At 38.4% G+C, this 25,060-nt stretch overlaps 6 protein-coding genes across 6 annotated transcripts; 3 read left to right on the top strand and 3 right to left on the bottom strand.

Moving 5' to 3' along the window:
• Positions 1-1,272: 1,272 nt before the first annotated feature.
• On the bottom strand, positions 1,273-1,821 carry Tsp_03035 (hypothetical protein). The gene is made up of 4 exons (XM_003379323.1): positions 1,736-1,821; positions 1,565-1,711; positions 1,371-1,542; positions 1,273-1,335 (listed from the first exon to the last, which is right to left on the bottom strand). The coding sequence occupies exons 1-4, from the start codon at positions 1,819-1,821 to the stop codon at positions 1,273-1,275; spliced, it is 468 nt and encodes a 155-aa protein (XP_003379371.1).
• Positions 1,822-3,021: 1,200 nt separating this feature from the next.
• Positions 3,022-3,455, top strand: Tsp_03034 (conserved hypothetical protein). Its single transcript, XM_003379322.1, has 3 exons — positions 3,022-3,132; positions 3,194-3,336; positions 3,383-3,455. The coding sequence occupies exons 1-3, from the start codon at positions 3,022-3,024 to the stop codon at positions 3,453-3,455; spliced, it is 327 nt and encodes a 108-aa protein (XP_003379370.1).
• A 22-nt stretch (positions 3,456-3,477) lies between these two features.
• Positions 3,478-13,724, top strand: Tsp_03033 (putative glutamate receptor-interacting protein 2). The gene is made up of 17 exons (XM_003379321.1): positions 3,478-3,532; positions 4,102-4,275; positions 4,807-4,889; positions 6,228-6,297; positions 7,979-8,029; positions 8,503-8,638; positions 8,811-8,956; positions 9,040-9,196; positions 9,276-9,421; positions 9,475-9,631; positions 10,120-10,272; positions 11,462-11,749; positions 11,833-12,129; positions 12,236-12,452; positions 12,531-12,690; positions 12,743-13,110; positions 13,575-13,724. The coding sequence occupies exons 1-17, from the start codon at positions 3,478-3,480 to the stop codon at positions 13,722-13,724; spliced, it is 2,808 nt and encodes a 935-aa protein (XP_003379369.1).
• A 3,080-nt stretch (positions 13,725-16,804) lies between these two features.
• Positions 16,805-22,158, bottom strand: Tsp_03032 (AMOP domain protein). The gene is made up of 21 exons (XM_003379320.1): positions 22,125-22,158; positions 21,870-22,000; positions 21,630-21,814; positions 21,392-21,565; positions 21,174-21,309; positions 20,973-21,107; positions 20,748-20,913; positions 20,550-20,680; positions 20,356-20,479; positions 20,130-20,302; positions 19,892-20,052; positions 19,536-19,775; positions 18,920-19,392; positions 18,708-18,869; positions 18,503-18,651; positions 18,218-18,437; positions 17,984-18,150; positions 17,787-17,878; positions 17,503-17,576; positions 17,245-17,392; positions 16,805-16,889 (listed from the first exon to the last, which is right to left on the bottom strand). The coding sequence occupies exons 1-21, from the start codon at positions 22,156-22,158 to the stop codon at positions 16,805-16,807; spliced, it is 3,360 nt and encodes a 1,119-aa protein (XP_003379368.1).
• A 537-nt stretch (positions 22,159-22,695) lies between these two features.
• Tsp_03031 (secreted phosphoprotein 24) lies at positions 22,696-23,262 on the top strand. Its single transcript, XM_003379319.1, has 4 exons — positions 22,696-22,726; positions 22,753-22,824; positions 22,871-22,961; positions 23,082-23,262. The coding sequence occupies exons 1-4, from the start codon at positions 22,696-22,698 to the stop codon at positions 23,260-23,262; spliced, it is 375 nt and encodes a 124-aa protein (XP_003379367.1).
• Positions 23,263-23,494: 232 nt separating this feature from the next.
• On the bottom strand, positions 23,495-23,975 carry Tsp_03030 (conserved hypothetical protein). The gene is made up of 2 exons (XM_003379318.1): positions 23,951-23,975; positions 23,495-23,859 (listed from the first exon to the last, which is right to left on the bottom strand). The coding sequence occupies exons 1-2, from the start codon at positions 23,973-23,975 to the stop codon at positions 23,495-23,497; spliced, it is 390 nt and encodes a 129-aa protein (XP_003379366.1).
• Between the last annotated feature and the right edge of the window lie 1,085 nt (positions 23,976-25,060).

Here is a 25,060-nt window from a genome sequence, read left to right as displayed (position 1 = left end):
AATAATAATAAATCGAAGATGATCTATCAACGGGCTTAGGTTTTGTCGATTTGAAATGTGAAAATGAGATCTGAAAAATCCCCCCTCTTTGTTTAATTATTACCAGTATTCTTTTTTGTGTCATCGATAATGATGACAATTGAGAATAAGCTTCAAAATATAAATCTAATCCAAGTATTACAAAATGACTGAAAAAGCCAACTGCAAATAAAGCATTAACAAAAATTGCACACAAACCGTTTCTGACAAATCTTTTATCATACATAGTACAAGATAGAAAAAATTTATTAAATTGCAAACGTGAAAGTTGTTTGCATTCAATGTGGAGTATGTAAAATTTTCGATTGAAATAAGAGTTGAATTACATCTATAAATGCTATAAATAACTAATGAATGTGATAATAAATGCCATTAATTTTCTACTTCAATTATGAGATTTTTCCCTGGGCGTGCTACTCGTCGTTGAACAATCTCTTTGAACAAGCAATTCGTGCAAATTATTTGTATGCTAAATCGCTTCAATTAGCCCAGTCTTGCATGCGTTGCCTCCTACTCCGTTTCCTCCTTTCACTTTCGCCCAATTGAACAATTAGCCATTTTATTATATTCTGATCAGAAAATAGTACTGGAAAGCGCACTGTTCACCAACACTGCTTTCGTTGGTTGTATTAAGCTGTTCAAATGTGAAAACCCACTAAAAAATTACAAAACTACAATAATACATCCATGCTTTCAATGCTATCCATTAAAATGCCCATATATATATATATATATATAAAGCGAAAAAAAGCAGTATTTTATTACATTTCCAATCTTTCTTTGAAATAATATGGTTCAGAATGTTTTTTCTTGAAATGTCCTTCAACAATTGCCGCAAAATAGTTACGGTCATTGAACTGGCAGTAAAATTTATCATAAAAACCTATTACTACTCTCGAGCGTTGCTTTGTGAAGAAGAAAAAAAGAAATTAAAAATAAAAGTAGAAAAATAAGTTCAACAGAACATTACACCTTGCAGTTGAAGTTAAAATTGCATTTTTAAGTTGCTTTCAATCAGTCAAATTTTCAAAATGAAACGACCCCAAATTTTACCGCCGCTATAACAGTGTGCACAGATCAATGTGTGCGTGAAGCGGACCGACAAAAGCCGACTCACTCTTTTAAGAAAGCATATTGTCATAGTGATTTTTTGATAATATCAGTTGAGCGACCAATGAATATATGAACGATGGATGAGTAATTTAAGCCAGATGCGGATGTAATCAAATCAAATTAATGTTCAAAACGCACAACGCTAGTCGCGGCAACAAGCGGTCGCAAGTAAGAGCTAACACACTGGAAAAAAGAAATGAACAACAATTGTTGTTTACCTTGTTGAATGCATAATGTAATGTAACGTAATTTAAAAAAGCGAAGATTTTTGTTGTGAAAGGGGAGCTGTTGTAAGGTTTTTCGGGGTTACGTTTCGTGGTTGCGGTTTTTCGTGGAGAGCAGTGTTGTTGCTTCTTGCACGATGAGATGCACGGATGTGGAGCAAGATATCTGGAAGAGTTGAAGAAATCACTTGGGAAAGAATGGCAACCAGTAAACGGATACGGATATTGGGAAAACAGGGCGTGGCTGAGGTTCGCTTATATCATCAGTCAACTGCGCAATGGTGTATTGCATTTGTTGATTTCGGCAAAGATCAAACTCCAAATATAGCATTTGTCTAGAAATGTTATTCTATATTTACAGTGGAAGAAAAGTAGAGCCGAATAAGTATTTCGCCCCTTTTTGTCCTTCTTTTCCAAACATCCGTGTCCTTGTTCCCTCAGTCATATCAGAACCCAGCTAACGTACTACAATGACCTGGGCTAGTAAACTAGCAAACTTCCTTTGACTTTTATGACCACAACGATGCCGAAGACAACAAATTCAACACTTATTTGCACTTATTTATTATTCATGCATCGTCATCAAAGCGTGATGATATTTGTTCCTAAAGTCGAGTTGCTTGCTTGTCTTGTAAAGAATACACAGAAAATGTCGAAGTGGCTGTTGAACAGATGGTTGTTATTTTGAGAAAATTGTGCACCACGCTTATTTGTGCTGTTTGTGCGTGTGCTTTGGCTTTGTTTGTATTATTTGCATTCAACGACAATATTTTGTTATGTCATTCGAAGGCGGCGTTTTTCATCTGTAAAGCGCGAATACGAATAACAAACAAGCGGCTTACAATTCACGTCGCGCATTTCAATTTAAATAAACAGCACTTAAAAAACAATACTATTATTCATCAACGGCAATGCTTAATAGAAAAATTTAATTGAAGTTGAAGAAAAAGAAGAAGAATTTACATTCAAAAGAGATGATAATTCTGAAAAAAAAAGTATTTATAAAAAATTGTGTTGCAACAAAGTAAAAGAAATAAGTAGCGATGACTTTTTTGAAATGAAAGCAGCAATGAAACGAAAAAGAAAAAAGCATTCTCCGTTGACCCTGTTGTATAGTTGAAATTTTCATCGCGCAAAACATGTGTCTATAGTTCCAAACATAAAACAACATCCCGCCATGTGTTCATCGTCCGTCCGGTCAGAGTGAGTCACAGCTGCTTGGCATATGCTTATTTTTCGCGCCAAATTCAGTAACAATTTAGCCTAGTTATGTGGAGAGCCAATCCCGTCAAGAGAATTTCACCAAGGACCACCGATGCCCATGAAGATTCGAAAAAGCAAAAATGGGTCCATTGCAATCTTTGAATCAATTTCACGTTTTCACGGCCACTTCAAAGCTGCTTTTCAATCTTTGCGTTTAATAATCAATCATCCCGATTTGTTACGGTCGAAAGCAGATGCCAATTCGTTGGCTAGCTCAGCAAGCTAGCAGACGGGCAGTCATAAGTGTCCCATTCGGTTTTTATTGTTCAACGACTCGTGCAATTGTTCTTATACATGCATGTATATATATATATATGTAGTTGAAGTGAAACAGACGTATATGCATCATATGTGAAGTTGACTTCGACATTCGTTGTCAAAAATGAGAGCGTGTGTCCAGCTGGCCAGAGTGAGCAACTTTTTTGAATTTTTCGCGCTTCTTCACGCCAACCTTTTCCGGTCATTGGTCAGTCAAGCAGCGTCCGGCCGGTCGGTGGGCCGGCCGACTTTTTCCTAGCGCGCTAGCCTTGTTCGAGTTCACTTTTCTCTTCCAGCGCCAGTTGACCAGTAGCCGATCGACCTCTAGCCGGCAGTGGTCATTGGTCGGTCCCAAAATTCGACCCTCAGGTCGCGAGAATCGCGTTGCGCAAACGTCACTGCAGTCAGTCGCTTATTTGCTCTACACTGCGGCGCCCATGTGCGTGTAAAACATTGCTATTTTTTGTAAGCGGACAGAATTTCAGGTACGCTTACTGTGCGAATCCAACTGTTCAACCCTGCCTCCATCTACTTTATCCAACAGTAATAATAACCTGACCCATTGGATCTGTTTGCCAAAATGTTCTGCGCAGCGAAGCGGAAGAAGAAATCATCCAAATCGTTGACCAAATCCGGTAAGCTATACATCTACAATTTTGACTGTTTTTCATTTAACATTCAACATTGAATCAGTTGACATATGTGACGTCATATGACATTTCTGAGGAGACGGTTTCTTTCTCATTTTTTAGCCTCTGATTTTGTAAATTTGTATTTCTTGTTCTGTATTTCGGAAAAATATGGTGGAAAATTTTACCGGATAGATTTTTCCAAAGCTCATTTCAATACGCGCGCAACATATAAAAATTTACCAACCGATTGCTATTGCAAAACGCTGAACAGCGAGCGTGACGTATTGCGTGAGAAAACAATTTTTCCTAGCCATGAGCTCTACTTGTGCCAATCCATCCGACCACAAACATTTTCACTTTGACGGTTAATTAATCATTATCGTCAGTCGACGAGGAGGGATGTTTTCTTTCTTTCTTTCTTTCTCTCTCTCCCCCCTCTCCTGCCAAAAAGCATATAGTGAATGAATGTTTCCAAGAGTGAAAGAATGAAAGAGCGAGAGATAGATGGATAGATACACGGACAGATAAGTGGTGCAATAGATACAAATAACAAACACATCTGAATGTTCCAGTGCAAGTAGTCAGTGTTCACACGTTTACAAAACACCGAGACAACCTGGCTAAGTGGCTTTCTTTGGATGAGCTGCGCTATAGGCCAGCAGTTTTCACTTCGACATGTACCCGGCCAAGCCCACTTCACATACGTGCATTACCGCCAATCTCAAGTCGTTACTCTCTAACCGAAGGTATATTTAAAAAAGTTCGCATTCCATGCTCTTCTCATTTAGAATGCTTGAACTGTTTGTTTGTGTTTTATATTAGCAAACTTTGCAAAAAAACCTGACCGCTATTGCAGTCAGGGTCAACCCGATTAGAAAAAGCGCCGAAATGCTTGTAGACAGTCTGCATTAGGCGCTCTGTTTGTCCACTTATATTTGTATATATATTTGACTTGATAGACTTGATAAACCGACGCTGAAAAAATTCTCATTTTCTGTAAAAGTATGACAAACGTTGAACATCTCAACTCTTAAGCAGAGTCAATTCAGAAGTGTTACTTATAAATGAGGCAGTGATACTTCTTCTTCTTCTTATTCTCATTTTTCCGTTCTCTTTCCAATTCAGAAGAAAAAAAAAGCTTTTGCCGAAACTACTGACCGCAGCTTCAAATTCAGTTAAGGTCGACAGGCGCCTTATGGTTTTTTTTGCTTTTTCCATTTTTTCTAACATCACCAATGCTTTGCTTTATCCAATGTCTCCAGCTTGAGCTTTAACAGGCGTCGCAGATGACAAGCCAAGCGCAGGTGGTCAACGCCATCGACCGCTTGCCGCGCTTGTGTCAGCCACAAAGCTTGCTACAGTAGGTGACAATTGCTCGGCAAACGCTTCGGAAAAGCAGAACGCGGGAGATGGCAGCTGCATATCATATTTTTGAATTTCCCTCAAAAACAAAATGCAGAAAGCCCCCGCCGAATGCCATTTGGCTTTCACCAAATCTACTGTCATATTCGACATATAATGTTCAAAGGGGAAGAACTGTCTTTTCTACGATGAAGTGGACAACACGACTGTCAAGATCTGTACCGTTTCTGTATCTGTAAAACTGTGGAGTATATTTTCAATAGCCGCCCGCTGATGGAGACGACGTCCACTATGGGTCTAGTCAGATTTCAGCCTAGCGTTCACGCAGTGTTCACGGATCAGCTACTGCTGTTGCTCATTCGACAGTAAAAAAAGAGAAAATAACTAGAAAGATTTTTGTTCCAAGATTCGTTCAGAGATGTTTCATTCGTCCTGAAGTCCTCAGAGGTTCACACCAAACTCTGAGGAAATGACGTCTTAAGTTTCACCGATATATCGAGACCAATTGCTAATTGTCAATTAGCAGAGAAACAGACAAACATTCATTCTTGCAAAAGAAGTTGAACAGAAACGAAAAGCTAACCTAAGGTAATGATGGATTTTTAAAAACATGGCTTGCAATCGGAAGAAAATCAATAAAACAAAAAAGCACACAACTTTCAATGTTCATTTTTCATTCTACCAGTTTGTGTTTATTCAAATACATCTGCAAACCTTCTGCCGAGCAAGCAGCTTTACTCAACGTTTCCGACAAATTGCCAACGCATCAAGTGCGCAGCAATTTCAAAAACTATTATTTACCTACCGAATGATAAATTATACTAAATGAGCAAAATTCATTTGAGCTAATTTCAAGAAAAGGGTTGTTTTTCTTTCTTAATTTTCTCATTTGTTGCCTTTAACTTCCAACACACAGACAGAATAGATACATTTTCAAGATGAACAACAAGCAACTTTGCGATTAATCGCTGAACGTAAAATAACACCAATGCTGTGTTATCCTGTTTATTCAGCAACTGGTCGCTAGTTTTCGTTATAAGCTGCCATTTAATTTATCTTTATGGTTTATTTTTCCTGATCAAAATAAAGTCATCTCGAAAAATAACACTTATAAAAGATTTAGCTGTCAGATAAGCCTGTTGATACAAATCTCACCATCAGCTGCTTTGCTCGCTTTGTTTAAACACAAATTAAACAACCCATTTGGCGGTGAAAAATATCGTTTGCAAATTTAAGTTTTTGCCACACATGCACACATCATTAATCTGTTTTCTGATACTGAATTCGATGTTTACAGTTGAAAGAGTTGGGATTTGTTTTCAAATTTCATTTCTAGCATCTTAAAAGCAACGTCTGTATTACATGTTTAAAAGCTGACATCCTCACTCATCCACTTGGACAACGAAGTGAGTGAAGGGGGGGGGGAGGGAGAAAAAAAATTTTTTTTCTCATTTTCATTTCTCCTTGCTTTTTGGATTTTTTCACCTCTCCTTTCTCTGTTCGTGTTCGCATATTTCATTTATTCTCTCTTTCTGTGTTAGGGGTGTAATTTTCTCTTTCGATAGCCGTGCTAACAACGTGCAGGTTAATGTTCAAATTTACGATGCCAATTTCCTCAGTAAAGTGATCGCTTGGGTATGCAATAAAATATCTGCACTGTTGTCGTATCCGGCAAAACCCTCTGCCTTCCCCTCCTCCGTTGATAGCGGCAGCGTTGAACAGCTTTTCCGGTTGCCATCGACGGTCTACAGCAAACACGGTGACCACTTGTCCCACCGACCGACCGAGATAATTGTGTCCACTGGCGAGCGACACGTGTCACCCACTCAAAAAATACTTTTTCTTCCGGTCGAGCTTGAAAAATCAGCTCTGCTGCCATTGCCAATGGTGGTTAGCTGTAAGCAACCAAATGTGAAAAAGATGATGAATAAAACAAAGAAAAATAAATAAAAGTCCGCATCCAATGAAGAAAAATCAGCAGATGTGTGATGTCGGCTCTTTAGCTGGAAAGTGTCCAACTTGTGCACATCGCACATGCTTTTCGCTTACTGTTCATGTGGACTGTTCAACTACAACCGGTCGAAGGACACCAACTGACAAGCGAAACGACGCCGTTCGTCAACACAATGCAAAAATGAACAATACAACGTTCTTTTCTTGACCGCTGAGGTCACAAGGCCGGACGCCACTGCCCAGAATTACATACCGCGTGTGTTGACACACACACACACACGCACACACAATATATATTATTTTATGTTTAAACTTTTCCAGTCATGACAACCCTTTCACAATTCGTCCTGCATCATTGCATTTTTCAAATCATGCATGTGTCGCCTCTTTTCTTTTATTTTGCTTTTATCTTTTTACCTACCATGTTGCTTGTGTTCCCTGGCTGACAAATTCGCTAGCTAGCATCTATCCAATCATTTTCTCATTATTGATTCCAAGCATCGTTCGTTGTTTTCTACTTTGCATATTTTGTCTATTATTGCTCGGCTGTTGCGTTATTTGAAAAATTTTCACGTTTCAGAGCAACTGTTCACAAATTACAGAACATTATTTATTCTTCCCCACTGCCGTGCTCGAATTAGTGAAAACGAATTAATTTCCACTGTTTAAAAACAATTAACTTGTTGAGAGAAATTTAAGCTTTAGCCAACATAAATGTTCATGATCATTCCGTTACCTTTTGTTAGTACTTCAGTTGGTAAATAATATGGACAGGGGACCACTACTACATTGAATAAAAAATGAAAAGAAAAGAATTCTTTCATCAAAACCAAATAGAAGTAAATAATGATCGTGCTGAGCATTTCAGAGTTTGAATTGAAACCGTAACTACATTATTTATCGATATACATTCACTGGAGGTAGATATCTCTTTCAAAGTTTGCTAAAGAGCAAGAAGTTTGGTTTTGATGACAAACATAACTTGTTAACCAGCTAAATGGCCACTAGACCAAGTAAAGAAAGCACTGATTTTGTACTAACAGTAGTAGTAGTAGCAGTAGTAGTAGTAGTGGTTGTAGTAGTAGTAGTAGTAGTTGTTGTTGTTGTATTTATATTAAAAATCGTTTATTTCAGACACCGTTTATCGAGTGAGCACGAATCGCTTTTATCAAAAAGACATTCCAGGTAAGCACTGCATATATATATATATATATATATATATATATATGTATTATACGAAAACCCTTTGCTCGTCCTTCCGTGTTCCCACTTCTCAGTCACAGTCAGTGCGCAGCTTGAAAAAGCTAGCTTGAAAGTTTAACAAAAATCAATTTTTAAACACTATAGAAAACAAAAATGAAAGTAATCAAGGGAAGCGTCAAAGCCCGTCAGTACTCGGGCCTCGAAACGTATACAATATGCATGCGTAATTCGATTATTCATTCAAGCAAGGGGTAGTAAATGGTGCCATAATTGGTCGGCTCGCTTGGCCCAGCCTCAGGCTGTTCCATTGTTCCGCCAACTTGGCGGCTAATAAAGGCCGTCTGTTGCCAATTGTCCTTGCCATCGGCTTTCTGACAGACTTAATTTTAAAACACTGAAAATTCGACAATAAAGATAGTTGTTGCCAACAGCGATGAAGATAAACATGTTTTCAGAAGAAAGCAAAGCGACCGTTTCGGTGGAATTGTATCGCGAAAGTGACAGTAGTTGGGGCATTGGTATATCTGGTGGTGCTGACAAAGGATACAAGCCGTTTATTTCTTGTGTTCGAGCTGGAAGCATCGCTGACAGGTAAAAACTATGCATTTCATTTCCATAAAAGTTATGTAGCAATGTATTGCTTTGCTCTTCATGTATTTGGCACATTTCCAATTCTGTTAGTCGAAAAATTAAAAAAAAAACATATTCGATGTCGTTTTGTTATGCATACATGTTCAGCTATAATACAGCTGGAAATTTTCAGAAGTGACAGTATCCTGGTTGGTGATCATCTACTCGAAGTGAATGGTATTCGAGTGGAAACACTGACGTACAATGAAATATTGAACTTGCTGAAAAATGCTGGCCAGCATATATCGTTGCTGACAGCATATAATTTAAACGATTTGTGTAGGTTGAGATTTTTCATTCATCTGTTTATCTTGTATTATTACTGCACTTGTACTGTTAGTATATATCATTTGCGTGTTTAGCATTCATACCGTCTCGAACTTGCATTGCTAAAACGTTTGAGCTGAAATTGGAGAAAGAGGAACGCAGCATTGGCTTTGTTGTACGCGGCGGTCGCACTGACGGAATTGCTCATCCTGTAACTGTCGTTCACATACGTTCAGGTGGTCCAGTGAATAGGTAAAAAATTTTGAACATCAATGATATAAAACTGAAATTTGTAGAATTTTGTTGTTTGTTTGTTTGTTTTTTAATTCAGAGAAGGACGATTAAGAATCGGTGACAGAATATTAGCCATCAATGGTATTGATCTTAGACAGCAAAGCCTTGCACGAATAACAGACCTGCTGAGCAAAAGTACTGGTACTGTACGCTTGTCTGTTGAATATGATGTTCTGATAATCGGTAAACTTTGATGAACACCACTGAATGTGAAGATTATTATTGTTGATTTGCAGATTCAATAAAAAATACTGCTCGCCCGATTCTATTAGAAATCGACAAACCACCTGGATGCGATTTAGGAGTCCGCTTGCAATTGATCGGCGATACTGGCTATGTTTCTAAAAGAATATTCCGAATCGTTGGTATTGTTCCGGCTAGCATTGCGGACAGGTAATGCGGACACGCATATTCATTTTCCATATTATCAGGGTTGATATTGAAATTAATCAATTATTTCTATTATTATTATTATTGTTGTTGTTGTTGTTGTTGAAGATGTGGCGCATTTTCTATCGGTGATGAACTGTTATCCGTTGATGGCGTGTCGTTGCAATTGTCCACACCGGCTGAGGTGAAGCAACTATTGAAAGGTTCCATTAGATCCAAGGTGACAGTTGAAATTCAACCATGTTGGCCAACCGACGCTGCCACAGAAGCGAAACTAAGCAATCGCAAAACGTTAAGTGCCGACTTGGTCAAGCCTGCTTCTACTACTGCTACTACTACTACTACTACTACCACTACTACTACTGCTACTGCTACTAGTAGTAGTGCTAATATTGCGTGTAAGGGGGACAAGTTTTCAACGAGCATTCGCCTGTTATTATTATTTCACCAAATTATTAATAAATGAAATGAAGTGAATGTTAAATTTTTAGCATCGTCGAAATTCAGCTCTCGACAGACAACGACCATCATCAATTCTTCCACTTTACCGCGCACTTCGAACGGATACACGGAAATTGTGAAAGAAAAGCAAACACCAAAAACTGCACCCGACTCTGGAATCGGTTCCTGCTCAGCATCACCAGGTAAAGACACGCATTTTGTTTATGATAATCATTTGATCGCATTGTCGGTCGACGTTGAACTTGGCGGCAGACAAGTTATTAATGCTAAATTGGCAAGCTAGAAATGCAAGCTGCAGGTGATCTGCGATGACAAAACGCTCGAAATTTCGCCTGGCAGGCGATGAAATGTTGCTGCACATGAAGTTGCACGATGTGCGTTGTTCATTTTCACTTTACACAGATTACATTTCACGTTCACGCGCCGCCGCCATCAATGAAACAGCTCAGGAAGCTGCGCTAAGAAAAGGTAGCCCATACACGCCGCGCTTAAGCGAAAAAGCACTTGCTCACACTCTCTCTCTCTTTCTTATTTTTCTTCTTCTTCGTCTTCTTCTTCTTCTTCTTCTCTTTCCTTCCTCCTACACCTCCTCCTCCTCCTCCTCCTCCTCCTACTCCTCCACCACCACCACCACCGTCCCCATTCCCCCTCCTACCCCACTAGAAAGTGTTCGGTTCTGTGTCTCTTTTGCGTTGATATTGCACCCTTCTCTATTTTCAGTATATGAGGAAAGAAAATTAAAAACATATCCGAAGATAAATATGTACATAAATAGATAAGACGAGAAAGGGAGAGAGAGAAGAAAGGAAGAAATTAAAAAATGACAACATATCCTACTTTTCTTATCAATGCTTAAAGTATGCTTTCAATTGACTGCTGTCGCTGGCGTCGCTTCTGTTAGTAAGTTTAAGCACTTATTCAAATTCCTACTTTTTGCGGCACAAATCAGAGTATATTATGTGAATAAATAAAAGTAAAAGACGAAAGCATCCTCTAATATATAAAGCATGTGTTGTTGAAGAAGAATACGAAAGGATAATCGCGTATGTGTTGTTTTGTTTAGGCTCGCTAGCGACATCAATCAGTGGCTTACCTCACGGGCAAATATGCCGAAGTGAAGTGATGGAAGTTGTGCTGAACTGCAGCTACCGTGGAGGCTATGGTCTCATCTTCCACCGCTGTCATGTGATGTCCGAATGTGAAAACCCGCCTTTGATCATTTCTTACATTGAAAAAGGCAGTCCTGCGGAAAAGTAATAAAATGAATTGCAATGAGAAATGAAAAGAGAACCGCTAAAATAATTAACTACTACTACTACTACTAACAGCCAGGGTATGAATGAATTATATAAAATTTACTTCTTTGTTCAGATGTGGCGTGTTGCAAATCGGTGATCGAGTGCTCGCTTTGAACGACTGGTGCACAGAATTGGGAAGCGCCGAACAGGCGAACCAATTTGTCAAACACATGACCAGTCCACTGACGCTAACTGTCGAATTTGACGTCATAGAATCCGTTTTGCAAAATTGTGGTATATTCACTGTAAAGTTGGCGAGACGGACTCAAAATCTCGGTCTGCTCATTCGACCGGCATGCGGCAACGAAAAAGGTGAACCAGTGATCGTGGCTGAAGTGGAAATCGGCAGCGTCGCCTACAGGTAAATAAAAAATTATCATATTCAAATAAATGCCGTTAAAACGTGCATGCAAGTGTTAATTAACAGTGGCAATTATTGTACAGATGTGGTACAATTCAACCGGGCGATCAAATTCTGGCCATTGACAACATTCCACTCGATTCGTGCACAGTTGAAGAGGCGAATCGCCTGCTTGATCGTTCATCGGATGTTGTAAAATTGCGCATAAAAAAATACTGCTGTTCTTGTGAACGAGTGGATTGTGGAGGTGCGCACATGATTGTGTATTCGATCGAAATCAACCGTCGAGGATGTCCACTGGGAATTGCCGTGTCCGCCGGTGATGAACACTTGAATCATGTACTAATCACCCAGCTAGTAGCCGGAGGTCTTGCTGAAAAGTAAGTCAGCGCAGAAAAAAGCTTGTTGTCGTTGGGATAATTTCACTTGTCAGCTTGGCTGTTTGTTTGCATGTCTTCATTTTGTCTCATTGGCCTGATCTTGCAGAACCGGTGCCATACATGTGGGCGATCGTTTGTTAGCAATCAACGGTCGGCCTCTGGATCGACTTCCAATACAAGAAGTTGCCCGTCTGCTTCAAGAAGCGCCGGAACTGTTGACTTTGAAAATTGGTCGATCTCCTCAAGATCGTGCTCGTCTGAATCAGTCGAACGCTTATCAGCAGCAACTGGACCGCAATCTCAGAGATTGCATTTATCAGCAAGTAATAAAAACACTGTGCTTGTTTTTTGGATTTTGAGTAGAAATTCAAAATTTAAATATTTTTTTTGTTTGCAAACAGATGCCAAACAAAAAGCTCTGCACGCCGGTTCAAAGTGTAGACAGTGCGGTGGAATCACTCGAAGATTGTCCCATTGTCGAAAGCCTTCCACATTTGACCGCAACGAAACGGTCAAAATCATCCAGTCTGTCAATTGCCGGGGCGGAAAATTCGCACGACGGTAACAGACGAAGTTTTAATTTTGTAATAAATAAGCAATTGATTGTCTTCAGTTGACGGTTTACGCGATTCGATGAAACTGAAAGAATGTGCACAGTTGAACAACAACAATATTGACGAATTGACGATTGAATGGTGCAAAGTGCTCGAAGCTTTGGAATCCATCGGTGAGCCAGAAACGCTGGTGAAATTGGAAGAGACAATCCTAGCCGGTGCCGTACCGTGCGTGAGCAACTGTGTACCGCAGCTGGTGCCACCGCCCATGCCGAAAGTATCCTCACCGCCCACAACGAATTGTCAAAAGACGATCCTCAGACGACCGCAGACTTGCAGTCCGTCGAAAATCGCCTTGCAAAGTGGAAATCCAAGCCGTCATCCGGATGGTCTGCTTCGAGTGAACTACGTGCCTGGTTCTACGCCGGTCAGCAGAACCGCATCTCCAAAATGTACCGACTTGAACGCTGCTGCTGCTGCTGCTGCTGCTACTGTCTACGAGCAGATACCATTCGTCGACGAAAGCGACGCAAGTTCGCAGCAGCGAAATACGACGACTGCCGTCAACACTGTCTTGACAGTCCACGTACCGCAGGCGGAGAAATTGAGCACCAACGCCGGTAGTGGCAGCACGACTGACGACAGTGCCACGCCCACGGCCGTTCGGTTGCATCGACTGGTTCTGCGCAAGGATCAAGTGCACAACGATTTCGGTTTTTCTATATCCGACGGTGTGGAAGAAAGGGGCATCTTCGTTCGGGACATCCGACCAAACGGACCGGCGGATAAATCGCGCAACATTTTCCCTTACGACCGGATTCTCAAAGTACAAATTTTTCGAAACGAAATTCAAATCATCCTCCATTCATTATCTTTTTTCTTTATTTTCAGGTAAATGATATCAGTGTTCAAGATGTGGACTGTTTGCTCGTGGCGCCGTTGTTGGCCGCTTGCGGAGATAAAGTCGAACTGCTGCTTAGCCGGACCGCACTGCTCAGCACAGCGCGTCAGTCGAACGACCACCAGTCTCATATTCCGTAAATCAAAAATTTGCATTGAATAATAATAATAATCTCTTCTTTACGGGACAAGACAGCACGTTGATTGTGTGTTCTTTCGTCGCAGTACTGTCTGCGAAAAGCTGCTTATATGTAATTTTCAAACTTTGTCAAAATTATTTTAATATTTGTAAATCATTCCCAACTTTTATTATCAAGCGTTCTTCTTCTGCTTCATCATCATCTTTATTATTATTCTGTTGAACATTTCCTTCACGTTATCATAATATGTAATCAGTGATGCTGACATTAATTATATATAATTCAGAACTTTCAGCCAGCCGTTCAGACTAAAATAGTAATATGTGAAAATACTTTTTCAATTCACTTCATTTCATGTTCGAGTAGCAAAAATCTAAAGCATTTTTCAAACAAAACATGTACGTGTATATAATAATAATAATAATAGTAATTGGCTTTTGTTTGAAACGTTAAGAGAGATAACTAGACGGTAAACTTTGACCAAATAATAAAAAAAACATTGCAAATAAGTTTAAAAGTGCTTACATCAGTCACTCGCTGTTCAACGTTTAGTTTTCTAAAATGATGAAACAGTTTTTCCATAAAAACTTCCCATTTCCAGAATCATTGTTTCACGATACAATGCTGTTAATAGAAACAAAAAAACAACTCAAAAGCACAACGAAGACGTCAGTTGGGTGAAGTTGAAAACAATCACCGCCTTACAGTATCCATGTCTGCACGCGCCAACAAACTTCATGCCAATTGACCGACAAATTTCAACAGTAACAGTTTCCAAACTACCTACCTGCACTTCATTGATATTCAAAATTGTTACACTTTGAAAATTTGCATAAAGTACAAAAGCAATTTAATTAGGAAAATTCGTTACTTTTCAGTGTGTATATGGATTACTATTTGCTAAATTAATTATTTCAAATTGATAAATTTTCTAAATCTATTTAATTTTTCAAATTCACATAACTGAATCCCATCGATCATTATCAGGAAATTTCAGCTTCACTTATTACCAGAAGAAAGAAGACCAATCAATATACTTAAAGTTGATAATTGTACAATTGATTATGCTTTACAAAAAAAATTGAGAAATTAGCCATTTTATTTTCTTCAACTCATCGTCGCGAAAAGTCGGCTGCGTGCAGTGTTGAAAAATGTTTAAGCAGTTATTTTTGGCTGACAATTTTAATTTACAAGAGTTTATTATTATATTTTTATTTATTTATTATTGCTAATAGAAATTTAAAATGGAAAATTCCTTTACAATCACTGTAAAGTAGAAGAAATTACATAAATTCAAAATCTTACAGTAATCCAGTAATAACAAGTATGATAAATAAATAAAAAGAGATTTTCAAGTTCAGATTGATTGCACACATCTCGAATAAATTGAATTGATTGAATTTATTATTTTCATAATACGTACAGTCGGTTATTTCATTTCACGTTTCCCTTCTATGTATATATATATATATATATGTGTGTGTATATGTATATCGTGTCACCGTGTTTAACAAAAATGAGTAATAAAATGTAGTAGCACTTTAGAACAAATGTCACCGCTGTAAACGCGGCAACTGATCCAAAACATGACTTGAATGAATGAAAACGTACAAAAAAAAATGCAAGTGTGAAAACAATTTTTCACGAAAAAGAAAAGAAACAGTTAAAAGTCATCGCATACAAGTTTGAAAAAGAAAAGCCAAATTCTTTTGCCTGCTGCGCATTTGATACGGCACTGCGAAAACGATCACAACCTCATATATTCGGTAGTCTTCATGAGAAAAGTGACCACAGGCAGTTTAGTAGGCGCTAGTGATTGCGACGTAAGTAAGTGATAAAAACGCAAGAGTAAGATTTGGAAAAGAGAAAGAATAATAAATAATTGGTCGCAGTGGAAAACAGAATAAAATTGAAGAAGACAAGCAAATGTGAACGAACAATCTGCCATAAACACACTTGAACGGGAGAGAAGAAGTTGAAACAACAGATGAGCGAGTTATTCTAGATTATACAGAATTGCTGCAATTCAACAACGTTGAAAAAATGATGAAGGGTTTATCCCTTTTTGTTGGAAAATGTGTTTTTTCCAGCAGAATTGAAAACAAAATAAAAATGTTTTGCATAAATCAGAGGAACAATATTTTAAGCGGTTGTTTCGGAAAATCTGGCTCCGGTTGGCAGGTTCATGCGACCGTTCAAACCGCCGACGCCTTTGGCTGCATCTAATTCACTAGGAGGATACGGTTGAGTGGGAGCTGTTTTCTGCAAACTCGGATCCGCAGGTTTCATTGTTCTAGGTCCAAAGCTGTGAAGAAAATAAAATAGAATAAAATAAATTTTCACATTCATCAAAATCCAACTCCAAAACATTCAACAAAAGCATGCATCGAATTTGCAGAAGTGAAGTAAAGAAAAACATGCCACAGTTGAGTGCATTTTAAAATGAAAAATGAACATCATAATTGTTTTCAAATTTAAAAAAAGTAATTTAAATATTTTAATTTAAGAATCACTGTAATAATAATAATAATAATAATAATAGATTGTTTAGTGAGTATCGAAATAAATAAATCTTGGTGCAAAAATGATGCATTTGATTAGGTTAGCAAGTTGGTTAGTTGAAAACAAGTCAATGTCAATGTAAATAGAAAAATCGTCAAATAAAATGGCTTGTATCAGAATTACTAGAAGCAGGGTTTAATATTTGATGTCAGAATAGCATATGTACGTTCAGACGTGAAGAATGAATGGTAAATAGCGTAAGCAAATTTGCCGTACGATTGAGGAGGCAACTTCTTGGTAAGAAAACAAGATTGTATAGAACAACAAGACGTGCAAAAATCGACTGACTCTCAATTTGCTACTTCTCAAAAACGATAAAAGCATAGCAATAAAAGTGAATAAAAAGCAAGTGGAGGAGAAGAATCGCCACCGTAAATGAAAAAGAAAAATGCCTTTGATCGAAAATAGATATCAGATCATCTGCTATGATGCCCAAGTAGAATAGAACAACAAGCTGCAAAAAGCAAATCACTAACTACAATAGTTCCCTTGTCTACGCAAAATAATTTCATCAAATACCTAACAACTGGCTTCGTGACGGTCAAGCGGTCTCGTTGGCCAGTGCCAAACTTTTCCCGCTGACATGTTCATTAGCGGAATCTCCCTAAAAATAAACCGATCCCACTTCATAGAGCCAACTCGACACCGGCATCTTCAGGGGAAGCTTCCAGTCGAATGGACAAGGGAAAAATCACTTTAAACTGGGGAATTCGTATTTCTGTTGCGGTTATTTTGTTCTCAAAAATTCAACTTAACTTGATAAACGAAAAAACATCAATAACAATACAAGCATATTCTATTTAACAATTTAACGTTAGTGTCAAAAGAAAGTATGCTAGCATGTTACTTCTGTTAAGTGCATATATATATATATATATATATATATATATATATACGTATGTATAATTACAAAACACTGCAACAGGCGTTCAAATGGATAACAATATATAATTACTCACCTGCCGATGGCGTACTGTCTTCCTCGTCTTTTCAATTTTTCTTTCTTCATGCTGTTGCAATAGCAGAATATAGCAACCAAAACAGCAACAATCAGCAATGACACGATTATTCCAGTGAACCATTTCAGTGCATGTTCTTCGTCACGCCCTAAATTAGAAAAAATACAAACACTTCAAATAAGCAATTTTTTAATTTTGAATAAAAATTATTCAATTATCTTAAATAAAAATATAAACTGATACAACTTACATCTACACCAAGGCCACCAGCCTGGACTCCACGTTCCATTGATGCAGTGCCTTTGCTGATCACCGTGCAGGAAATAATCCGGCTGACATGTAAAAGTAACTGTCACACCGTCCAAGTAATTATTTCCAGGAGGATATTTGAGCACACCATAATTTTTTGTCAAAGGTCCACAACTGATCACTAAAAGCAAGAAATAAAAATATATGAGAAACAAAGGAAAAGTAAAATATTAAAAGTGAAAAATAAATGTCCATTACATATTTTCTCTCCTAGTCGTTTTTGATCTTCAAACTTTCGTTCATTCATCAATGTATCAATGCCAATTTCACGGCGACCAGTGGTCAGATAATCAAATTCACAAGACGGCGATCCTTGACAAGTTACCTAAATCAAGTGGACAAAAATAATCAATTGCAATTTATTTTCATTTTTTTCATATAATAAATCTGAAAAATGAATTTCTTTTTTCAAAGCAATTGCAATACGTACTCGAACTTCTTCTCGTGTGAAAATCAACGATTCCCAGAAAGAGGTATTCTGATTACGCCAAGGATCAAAGATTGGCTGATAATTCATTGAAGCAAAAGTAAGCGGATTGTAAATCGGCTGGAATTTTGTCTGGAACAGCAATGGATGTCGAATTCCATCTGCACGCCCTAAAACATGAATGGAAGAAAATAAGAAGAAATAAAAAATTCAATTCTAAACAATTGTTCATCATACATCTTTCTCCGAATTCATAGTAGACATTGCGAGCTTCGATTTCTGACGGTGGATAGTTGGTGTTCACAACATTACAGTCTGGCGTGGTCAAATCATCACGTTTGTCATTATTGAAGGTTCCAAATAAGCCCATTGTACGGTAAAAGTTTGCACATTTTCCTGTACCAAATAGACCAGTTGCCGGCTCTGTTCTTGGATAACCGAAGGTATCAGTTCGATACTGAAAAAAAACAACAGTTCGATAAAATGACCAATTCCGTCTGCTATTTCCCATTTAAAATTTACCGCATAAGTTTCGTTGTATTCAGGTGGAACTGAAACGATAACGTTCAACGTGCCTCTTGCTTCTTGCACCAGCATGCCCATGCCAGTGTCGAACATGACTTCCAATTCTGACATGTTCATATTTCGTGGACGACTACGGATGGTCACTCCTATTACAATTGGTCAGTAAGTGAAAATTTCAATTTATCCTTGAAACACCTCTTACCTTTGAAGGTCTGCAATTTCTGCCACGGAGTGTCAAAGAATACTCTTGTTCCGTCAACATAGACGTCAGTTTTATAACGCCAGCGGCGGAATTCTTTTCGAGCATAAATTTGAACCACGGCAGAATCGTTATCCTGCGCCGCCAGTCCAGTTACCACCGTAGCTGGAACCTCAGAATTCCCTAATTCCAAGAACAAAATGAAACATCAAAACTGGGGTAATAATAACAACACAAAAGCTTACATAACGTCTTTGGAGGATGTTCCATTCGCACCTGAACCATCATGTGATTGTTTTTCGATTTGAGCGTCGTGAGTACATAGTATCCTTTGCCGTTGAACGTGTAACGCGTTCCATCGTAAGTAATAATATGCCCTTCGCCGTAAATATAGCCCACGGCCGGAGGTCTGTAATCTTGACATCCAGACGTGATGCGACGCCAAAAGTAGAATTCGCAGTGTCCAGCCCATTTGCAACAGTATTCATAAGGAAGAAGATCGTTGTAAAAATTAGAAAGACTCGGTACATATGGCGGTCTTTTGTATGGAAATGCACCATACGGATGTGCGCGGTAAGGCACGCCAGCTGAATAAAAACGCAAATATTGGTCGTTGAATTCATAATCTTGAGAAAACATTAGCCATCCTTGCCAGTCGTAGCAACACACCTGACCAGCACCGGTCCATCTAAATTGGATTTCAAAAATAAAATAAATTGATACAACAAGATTTGTTTACATTAAATATTTACGCCAACAAAATAAACAACTTCTACTTACACACTGCGGACAGAGACCACGCAATGTTGGGCACCTTGTGTATAATAGCACCTGTGATCACCGTTGATATCACAATCCATCAACGCCACGTATCGACCGACGTCCAAAAGTGCTTGATCCAACGTGCACGGACAGGGCTGAGTATTTTCCAAGAACATGTAAAAATTTTCTCTTCTTCCGTCATACTGGAACCAGTCAATGCACATATCCGTTGCCCAGTTCTTTCCCATCTGATATTGCCAGACATCGTGGAAATACCAACCAAATGGAATCAGATCAGACCAATAAATTCTAAAAACAGATCCTTTTTTTAAAATGCTTTTTCTAAAGTTTTTAATTGTGTATAACAATTACTGTCACTAAATTTCTCTTAAAGAGGTTAAGAAGAGAAAAAAAGATTAATTTACCCATCTCCTCGATCTTTCATCCAATCTTGAGAGACTCTAATTTGTAGCAGACCGCCGGTATATTTGCGCCACGCATCAGGTTTCATGTCTGTCTTGCTCATGGTACGTGGATTGAATGAAAATACGCCTCTGTTTGGAGAATTTCTAGCAATCGAGCCAACCTGAAAAGAATTTTTTTAATGCTAATTTGCTAACATATCCAAGAACAACTTGCCTGTTCAAAGCTGTGACCAAGTACATCTTCCCAATAACCCCACAAGGTGATATCCACCTGTGCATTTGGGTTGACAGTGATATTTGCCGCAGGCCAAGTTAAAGTCAAATTATCTGGATTGAAACTTCGCCAGTTGTTGTTCAATACCACAGGATCATTTATAAGATTGACCTGACGTCGGGCTAACGACGGCATCACTGAAAGTAAAATTTTCAACACACAAAACCATGCAAATTGTGTCGTCACTTACATATGTAAAATTTATTCCACCAAGGGTAATTCTTTCCGCCATCAACGGAAAGCCGAATTATAACTTGCCCAGTTTTGAAGATTGAATTCACAGGAACAACACACCGGGCCATCACCATGTCCAACTAAAAACCAAAAAAGAAAACAGCCAATGACTGAATAAATAGCCATCTGACTATTCAATGTATAAAATACCCTTTCACAGTCAAGAGTGCTTTCATCAATTTGCAGCTTCAGAACATCAGTGGGACGAAAACATGGTCCGGTGACATTCAATGTGAAGCCTCCAAGCATGGTGGCTTGAGGTTTGTCCAACTGCAAGACGCCTAAAAATAAACCATATTCAATAAAATTTGGAAAGCGGCTTTTTCTTATGGAGAATGAATAATTTACCAATGCTATCATTGCTGCAACCACCGTATTCAATATCTTCATCTACTCGAGCAAGCCAGCGACCTGCCACTTGAGCACTTCCGTATTGCACAAGCTTGTATGAATTACCATCAGCAGACCAAGGTAAAGCATACCAGCCTGTACCGTTGCCACCGTTGAATCCAACCTAACAAAAATTGAAACTATTAAATGTATTAAATTTAATTCTACGAAACGGTGGATTACCATTGCGGATTGTTTGCCGCCACGACCGAACAGTGCACCGGCTTGAGTGGACGAAGTCCAATTGACGTTTGCATAATTGAACATTACGTAAGTGCGAATTTCGTCAGTAGCGAGAACCATTTGATAAGTATTTTGCTAAACAAAAAATAAATGCTTCAAAAATATAAATTACTTATTTTTTGAGAATCGAAAAAGAATTACCCATTTTTTGACAGTTTCGTACATGTTCAGTTCTGTAATTTTCGGAGCACCACCGTAACCCATTCGTTCCCAGGTGACAATCAAAGCGTAATCTGCTTTGAAACCTCTCGCACCTACCATGCTTCTTTGAATATCCCTTGAAGAAGAGGCAGTTTGAAACAGGTAATTGAAAGTATTAATTATTTATTATAAAAAATTACTCTGTTATTCTGTCCAACAATTCAGGATCTTCAATGCGACCGTAAGCAGTTTTCAACTGCTGCCCAGCGTATGTGCGAATTGGAATTTGAGTATTAGCCAATTCTGGAGGCAAATTCGGTCCTAAATATTGTTGCTGCTGAACAGGCTGCCTGAAGCCAAAATCACCAAACGGGTTGATCATGTTGATCGGCCTTAAATGATGATTTTTTTTCTGAATTCTCCTTCAGTTGTATAGGACAACATTGAATAACTTACCTCGACACTACTCGATACCAGACGTGGCTGAGTCGAGTTTCACCAACGTGAATGAACGACTGTTCACCCATAAAAGCTGCGATCAAAGATGAATCCGGCTCATCAGGCCATCGTCTGTTCGGCATTGTGTACGGTGGTTGAATGTATTGCGGATAAGAGAACGCAACAAATCCTTCCGGAAATACCTGCAACATGAAAAATAATTAAACAAATTCAACCAAATACTCATTTATCACTTACGAATGTGTAATTGAAACGAAAACCATAAAATGGCAAGAAAAAATCCAAATCAATCTGGAGATCTCTCCATGGTCTCCAAGTGATATCAACATCGTAATAACGTTCACCGAACGGATACAAATGCCACCATCCTGAAAATGAATCAAATGAAAATTTTTCAAAATGTTAAAAAGAAAACAAACAAAACAAGCAGATGTCAATATAATGGACGAATTATTCAATCAGCAAGAAATGATGAACTATTTTGGGTAAAACCTTGAACATGAACACAGAAGGAAGATAGATTCATCAAAAGTGACAAACACTAGAATTTGAACTGACATTGAAAGTGATAACACGCAAAAAACATCATTAGCAGCTTGTGAAAGTTTAAATACTTTTTTTTTCTTAAAGTATACAACAACAATTTGAAAAGAAGAATAATATTCAACGCTTGAAGTAAACGGTTTCGAAGTGGTTATATAAAATATTAATAAATGTACAGTAATTAATATTGATATTGTAAAAGATTTTAATGAAATCTCAAGAGTGGAAAAGTTGATGTGCTTTTGGAGGTGATTGCAAAATAAACGTAACAATTGTCAAGGACTGCACGATCAACTTCATGGTGACACTTATTCCCGAGAGTTCAAATGTCGAGTCACTTTCCCAGATTGTGATAATCAAGGTCAATTTCTGTTTCACAATTCACGAGCGTTGTCATAATTACGAACAGTGTTCGTGTATTAATTTTCCGAATTTGTCGGAGGTTAAAAATTGCATAACGATAAACAGAAATTAAAATGAAAAAGAGAGAGAGAAAGAGAAAAAAAGGGCGTAACCCACAATGGTCGATAATCAAATCAATTCATTAAGCGGTAGGAAAAAAATTTTTTAAATATAGTAAGCTTCGTAGTCAAGTTTGCTGTCAAGAGAACTAGTTGTATTGAACAATTCAGTGAGATTTGGACAGCACGTTTGGAACAACATTTTCAAATAATAATTTTTTTTCTTCTTTAAAGAAAAAAGCACGAAATACAGCGGTACACGGGTTGTTCACATATTATTCTATAGTTTAATGACGAGTGCGCGCGAAAGCGGTGCTTCTGCAAAGTAAACAACATGGGATCAGAGGGAAAAATTGGAAACAACAAATTTTGTGAGCCAAAACAAGAAAAGAAAGTAAAACAGAAACAGAATTTGTTTTATTTTTGAAAAATTTGCATACTGGAGCGCTGAGCGAAAGAAAATGGCAAAAAGCAAAAAAACAAAAAGCAGTTACCTTCTTCGGCTCGACGATCGACGTTGCGCCAGTCGATTGTTTTCAAATTTTGTCCCCTTATTTGAAAAGATTGAGCGTCGGTATTCAAACCCGAGCCAGAAGGGCGTGCCTGGAACGAGTCGAATATGTTGAACGATGACGGCTGGAAGTCGGTTCTGGTCTGAGTGAGCGGATCGTTGATCGGCATCGGCTGAATCTGCCCGTCGACCAGCGTCAGTTCAACAAACAGAGTCAAGCAGATCAACATGCGCATCTTGGCAGAGCAATGCTGTTGTTTTTTGTTCTTGCTTCCAGTTTCCACTTCGATTCAATTTCAACTTTTCCCTCTTCTTATATTATTCTAGTATAAAACCAAAGAATCACGTTAATTATGGAAAATGATGCTAAAGCAATTTATGCAATGCGGTATAGTCGCTGTTGTTGTTGTTGTTGTTGTTGTCAACGCGGATAAAGAACGGTATGAGAAATGCAGACGAGCAAGCTTGAGCAAGTTTGCTGCCACTAAGTAAGCTCCAACGACGAGCGTTTTATCATTACAACACGGCTTGAACCTGTTTGCTCGGCAGCTGTCAGCAACAGCTAGGCTACAGTAGTAGTAGTAGTAGTAGTAGTAATAGTAGTAGTAGAAACGACAGGCAAACAAAACTGTCTCTCGCAATAACGTAAAACCAGTCGCCAGTAGTAGCAGCCGCAAACAAGCAACGCGAATATTATTATTATTGATCTTACCTGACAATCAACAATGAATAGCTTTCCAAAATGAGGCAAGCTTACGTGAACTCGTCCCAATCGATAAAGCTTCTCTAGTTGCTAGGTAAACGCCAAGTCGTCACAACTGGTGTCATTGGTATATTTTTTGTCCGCTTGTTTTTTTTTGTGTGCACGTATATTGTTTCCGTTGATTTGAAAGAATGTACAGTTCAATGAAATGGGAAATTATCAATTATGAACGACATATAGACAGAGAACACTGGCGAGTTTACAGGCAGAAACTAGTGGACAACGCCGACTTAAAGAAAAAGCCTTGAACGAGGACGGTAAAGAAAAGTCGGTCGTTTATAACAATAATATTCGATGACAGTTGATGCGCAACATTTTCTGTGGACGCAACATTTTTTGCCCAAGGCAAAATTTCGGCGGTAAACTGTTTTTGAAATCGACACCACTTTCATTTGTGAATAGAATTGAAAAAAATTGAAAAAATATCCTGATTTCAAAGTTCCATGAGATATATAATACCTGCTTGGATTTTGTAGTGGATGGAAAGGAGAAATTATGTATTGAAAAATGTAATATAAAAAAGAGAAAATCCTAGCGGTGATCAGCAGCACCAACCAGCAGCACGACCTTGAAAATTATTAAAAGCGTCGTCGTCGAAAGGATGATTCAGCAGCATCGGCAGTCCAACTGGACAAGTTGTCATCGTCCAATGTTGGCCTCATTTACACTAGTAGTTCCTAGGGACAACAAAACAAGGTCATTGTACAACGGTAGTAGGGACAATTTCAAAACAGGAAATGCCAACATGCACAGCTTGCGGAGAAGATAGAAGTGGAAAAGGAAAAATGCAAATTCCAATTGGAAGTTGAAATTCAAAAAATGTTTTCCTACTGTATTGTTTATTTTTAAAATTCTCACGATTTGATGACTGTTTCCGGACGTGCAGTTTGAACGATCGACGCGAACTCGCTTCGCTCGGCCATTGTTTGCCCAGGCGTCTCGAATACTAGAAAGATTACGCTTTTTCACCTCGCATACCGGTCCACTGTTGTTCCAATCAATGATGACTCACCTCTCTCTCTCTCTCTCTCTAAGCTTTCAATCATTCTCGTCATCTTGACCAACAGTTACGGTTGTTGAAATTTATATTTGAAAAACCTTTTCAAATTCCATCTTTCAATCAAACACCACAATACACAACCTTTAAAAT

The sequence above is a fragment of the Trichinella spiralis genome (genome assembly GCF_000181795.1).
Source record: "Trichinella spiralis strain ISS 195 chromosome Unknown Scfld2, whole genome shotgun sequence".
Taxonomy (NCBI): Eukaryota; Metazoa; Nematoda; class Enoplea; order Trichinellida; family Trichinellidae; genus Trichinella; species Trichinella spiralis.
The sequence above is the reverse complement of the archived record's forward strand: the minus strand, read 5'-3'. Positions and strand labels throughout refer to the sequence as shown.

Bases quoted from the DNA above. Each gene is read 5' to 3' on its own strand.
- Tsp_03035 (XM_003379323.1), bottom strand. From the start codon at position 1,821: ATGACTGAGGGAACAAGGACACGGATGTTTGGAAAAGAAGGACAAAAA. The intron at 1,712-1,735 runs GTAAATATAGAA...TAACATTTCTAG, and splicing joins GGCTCTACTTTTCTTCCACT to ACAAATGCTATATTTGGAGT. The intron at 1,336-1,370 runs GTAAACAACAAT...TCTTTTTTCCAG, and splicing joins TACATTATGCATTCAACAAG to TGTGTTAGCTCTTACTTGCG.
- Tsp_03034 (XM_003379322.1), top strand. From the start codon at position 3,022: ATGAGAGCGTGTGTCCAGCTGGCCAGAGTGAGCAACTTTTTTGAATTT. The intron at 3,133-3,193 runs GTGGGCCGGCCG...TTTCTCTTCCAG, and splicing joins AAGCAGCGTCCGGCCGGTCG to CGCCAGTTGACCAGTAGCCG. The intron at 3,337-3,382 runs GTGCGTGTAAAA...ACAGAATTTCAG, and splicing joins CTCTACACTGCGGCGCCCAT to GTACGCTTACTGTGCGAATC.
- Tsp_03033 (XM_003379321.1), top strand. From the start codon at position 3,478: ATGTTCTGCGCAGCGAAGCGGAAGAAGAAATCATCCAAATCGTTGACC. The intron at 3,533-4,101 runs GTAAGCTATACA...TGAATGTTCCAG, and splicing joins CAAATCGTTGACCAAATCCG to TGCAAGTAGTCAGTGTTCAC. The intron at 8,639-8,810 runs GTAAAAACTATG...GGAAATTTTCAG, and splicing joins GCTGGAAGCATCGCTGACAG to AAGTGACAGTATCCTGGTTG.
- Tsp_03032 (XM_003379320.1), bottom strand. From the start codon at position 22,158: ATGAATCTATCTTCCTTCTGTGTTCATGTTCAAG. The intron at 21,108-21,173 runs GTAATTCTTTTT...TTTTTTGTTTAG, and splicing joins ACGAAACTGTCAAAAAATGG to CAAAATACTTATCAAATGGT. The intron at 19,393-19,535 runs GTGCTATTATAC...AATCCAATTTAG, and splicing joins GATATCAACGGTGATCACAG to ATGGACCGGTGCTGGTCAGG.
- Tsp_03031 (XM_003379319.1), top strand. From the start codon at position 22,696: ATGGTCGATAATCAAATCAATTCATTAAGCG. The intron at 22,727-22,752 runs GTAGGAAAAAAA...TTTTAAATATAG, and splicing joins TCAAATCAATTCATTAAGCG to TAAGCTTCGTAGTCAAGTTT. The intron at 22,825-22,870 runs GTTTGGAACAAC...TCTTCTTTAAAG, and splicing joins CAGTGAGATTTGGACAGCAC to AAAAAAGCACGAAATACAGC.
- Tsp_03030 (XM_003379318.1), bottom strand. From the start codon at position 23,975: ATGACACCAGTTGTGACGACTTGGC. The intron at 23,860-23,950 runs GTTTACCTAGCA...GTTGATTGTCAG, and splicing joins ACCAGTTGTGACGACTTGGC to GTAAGATCAATAATAATAAT.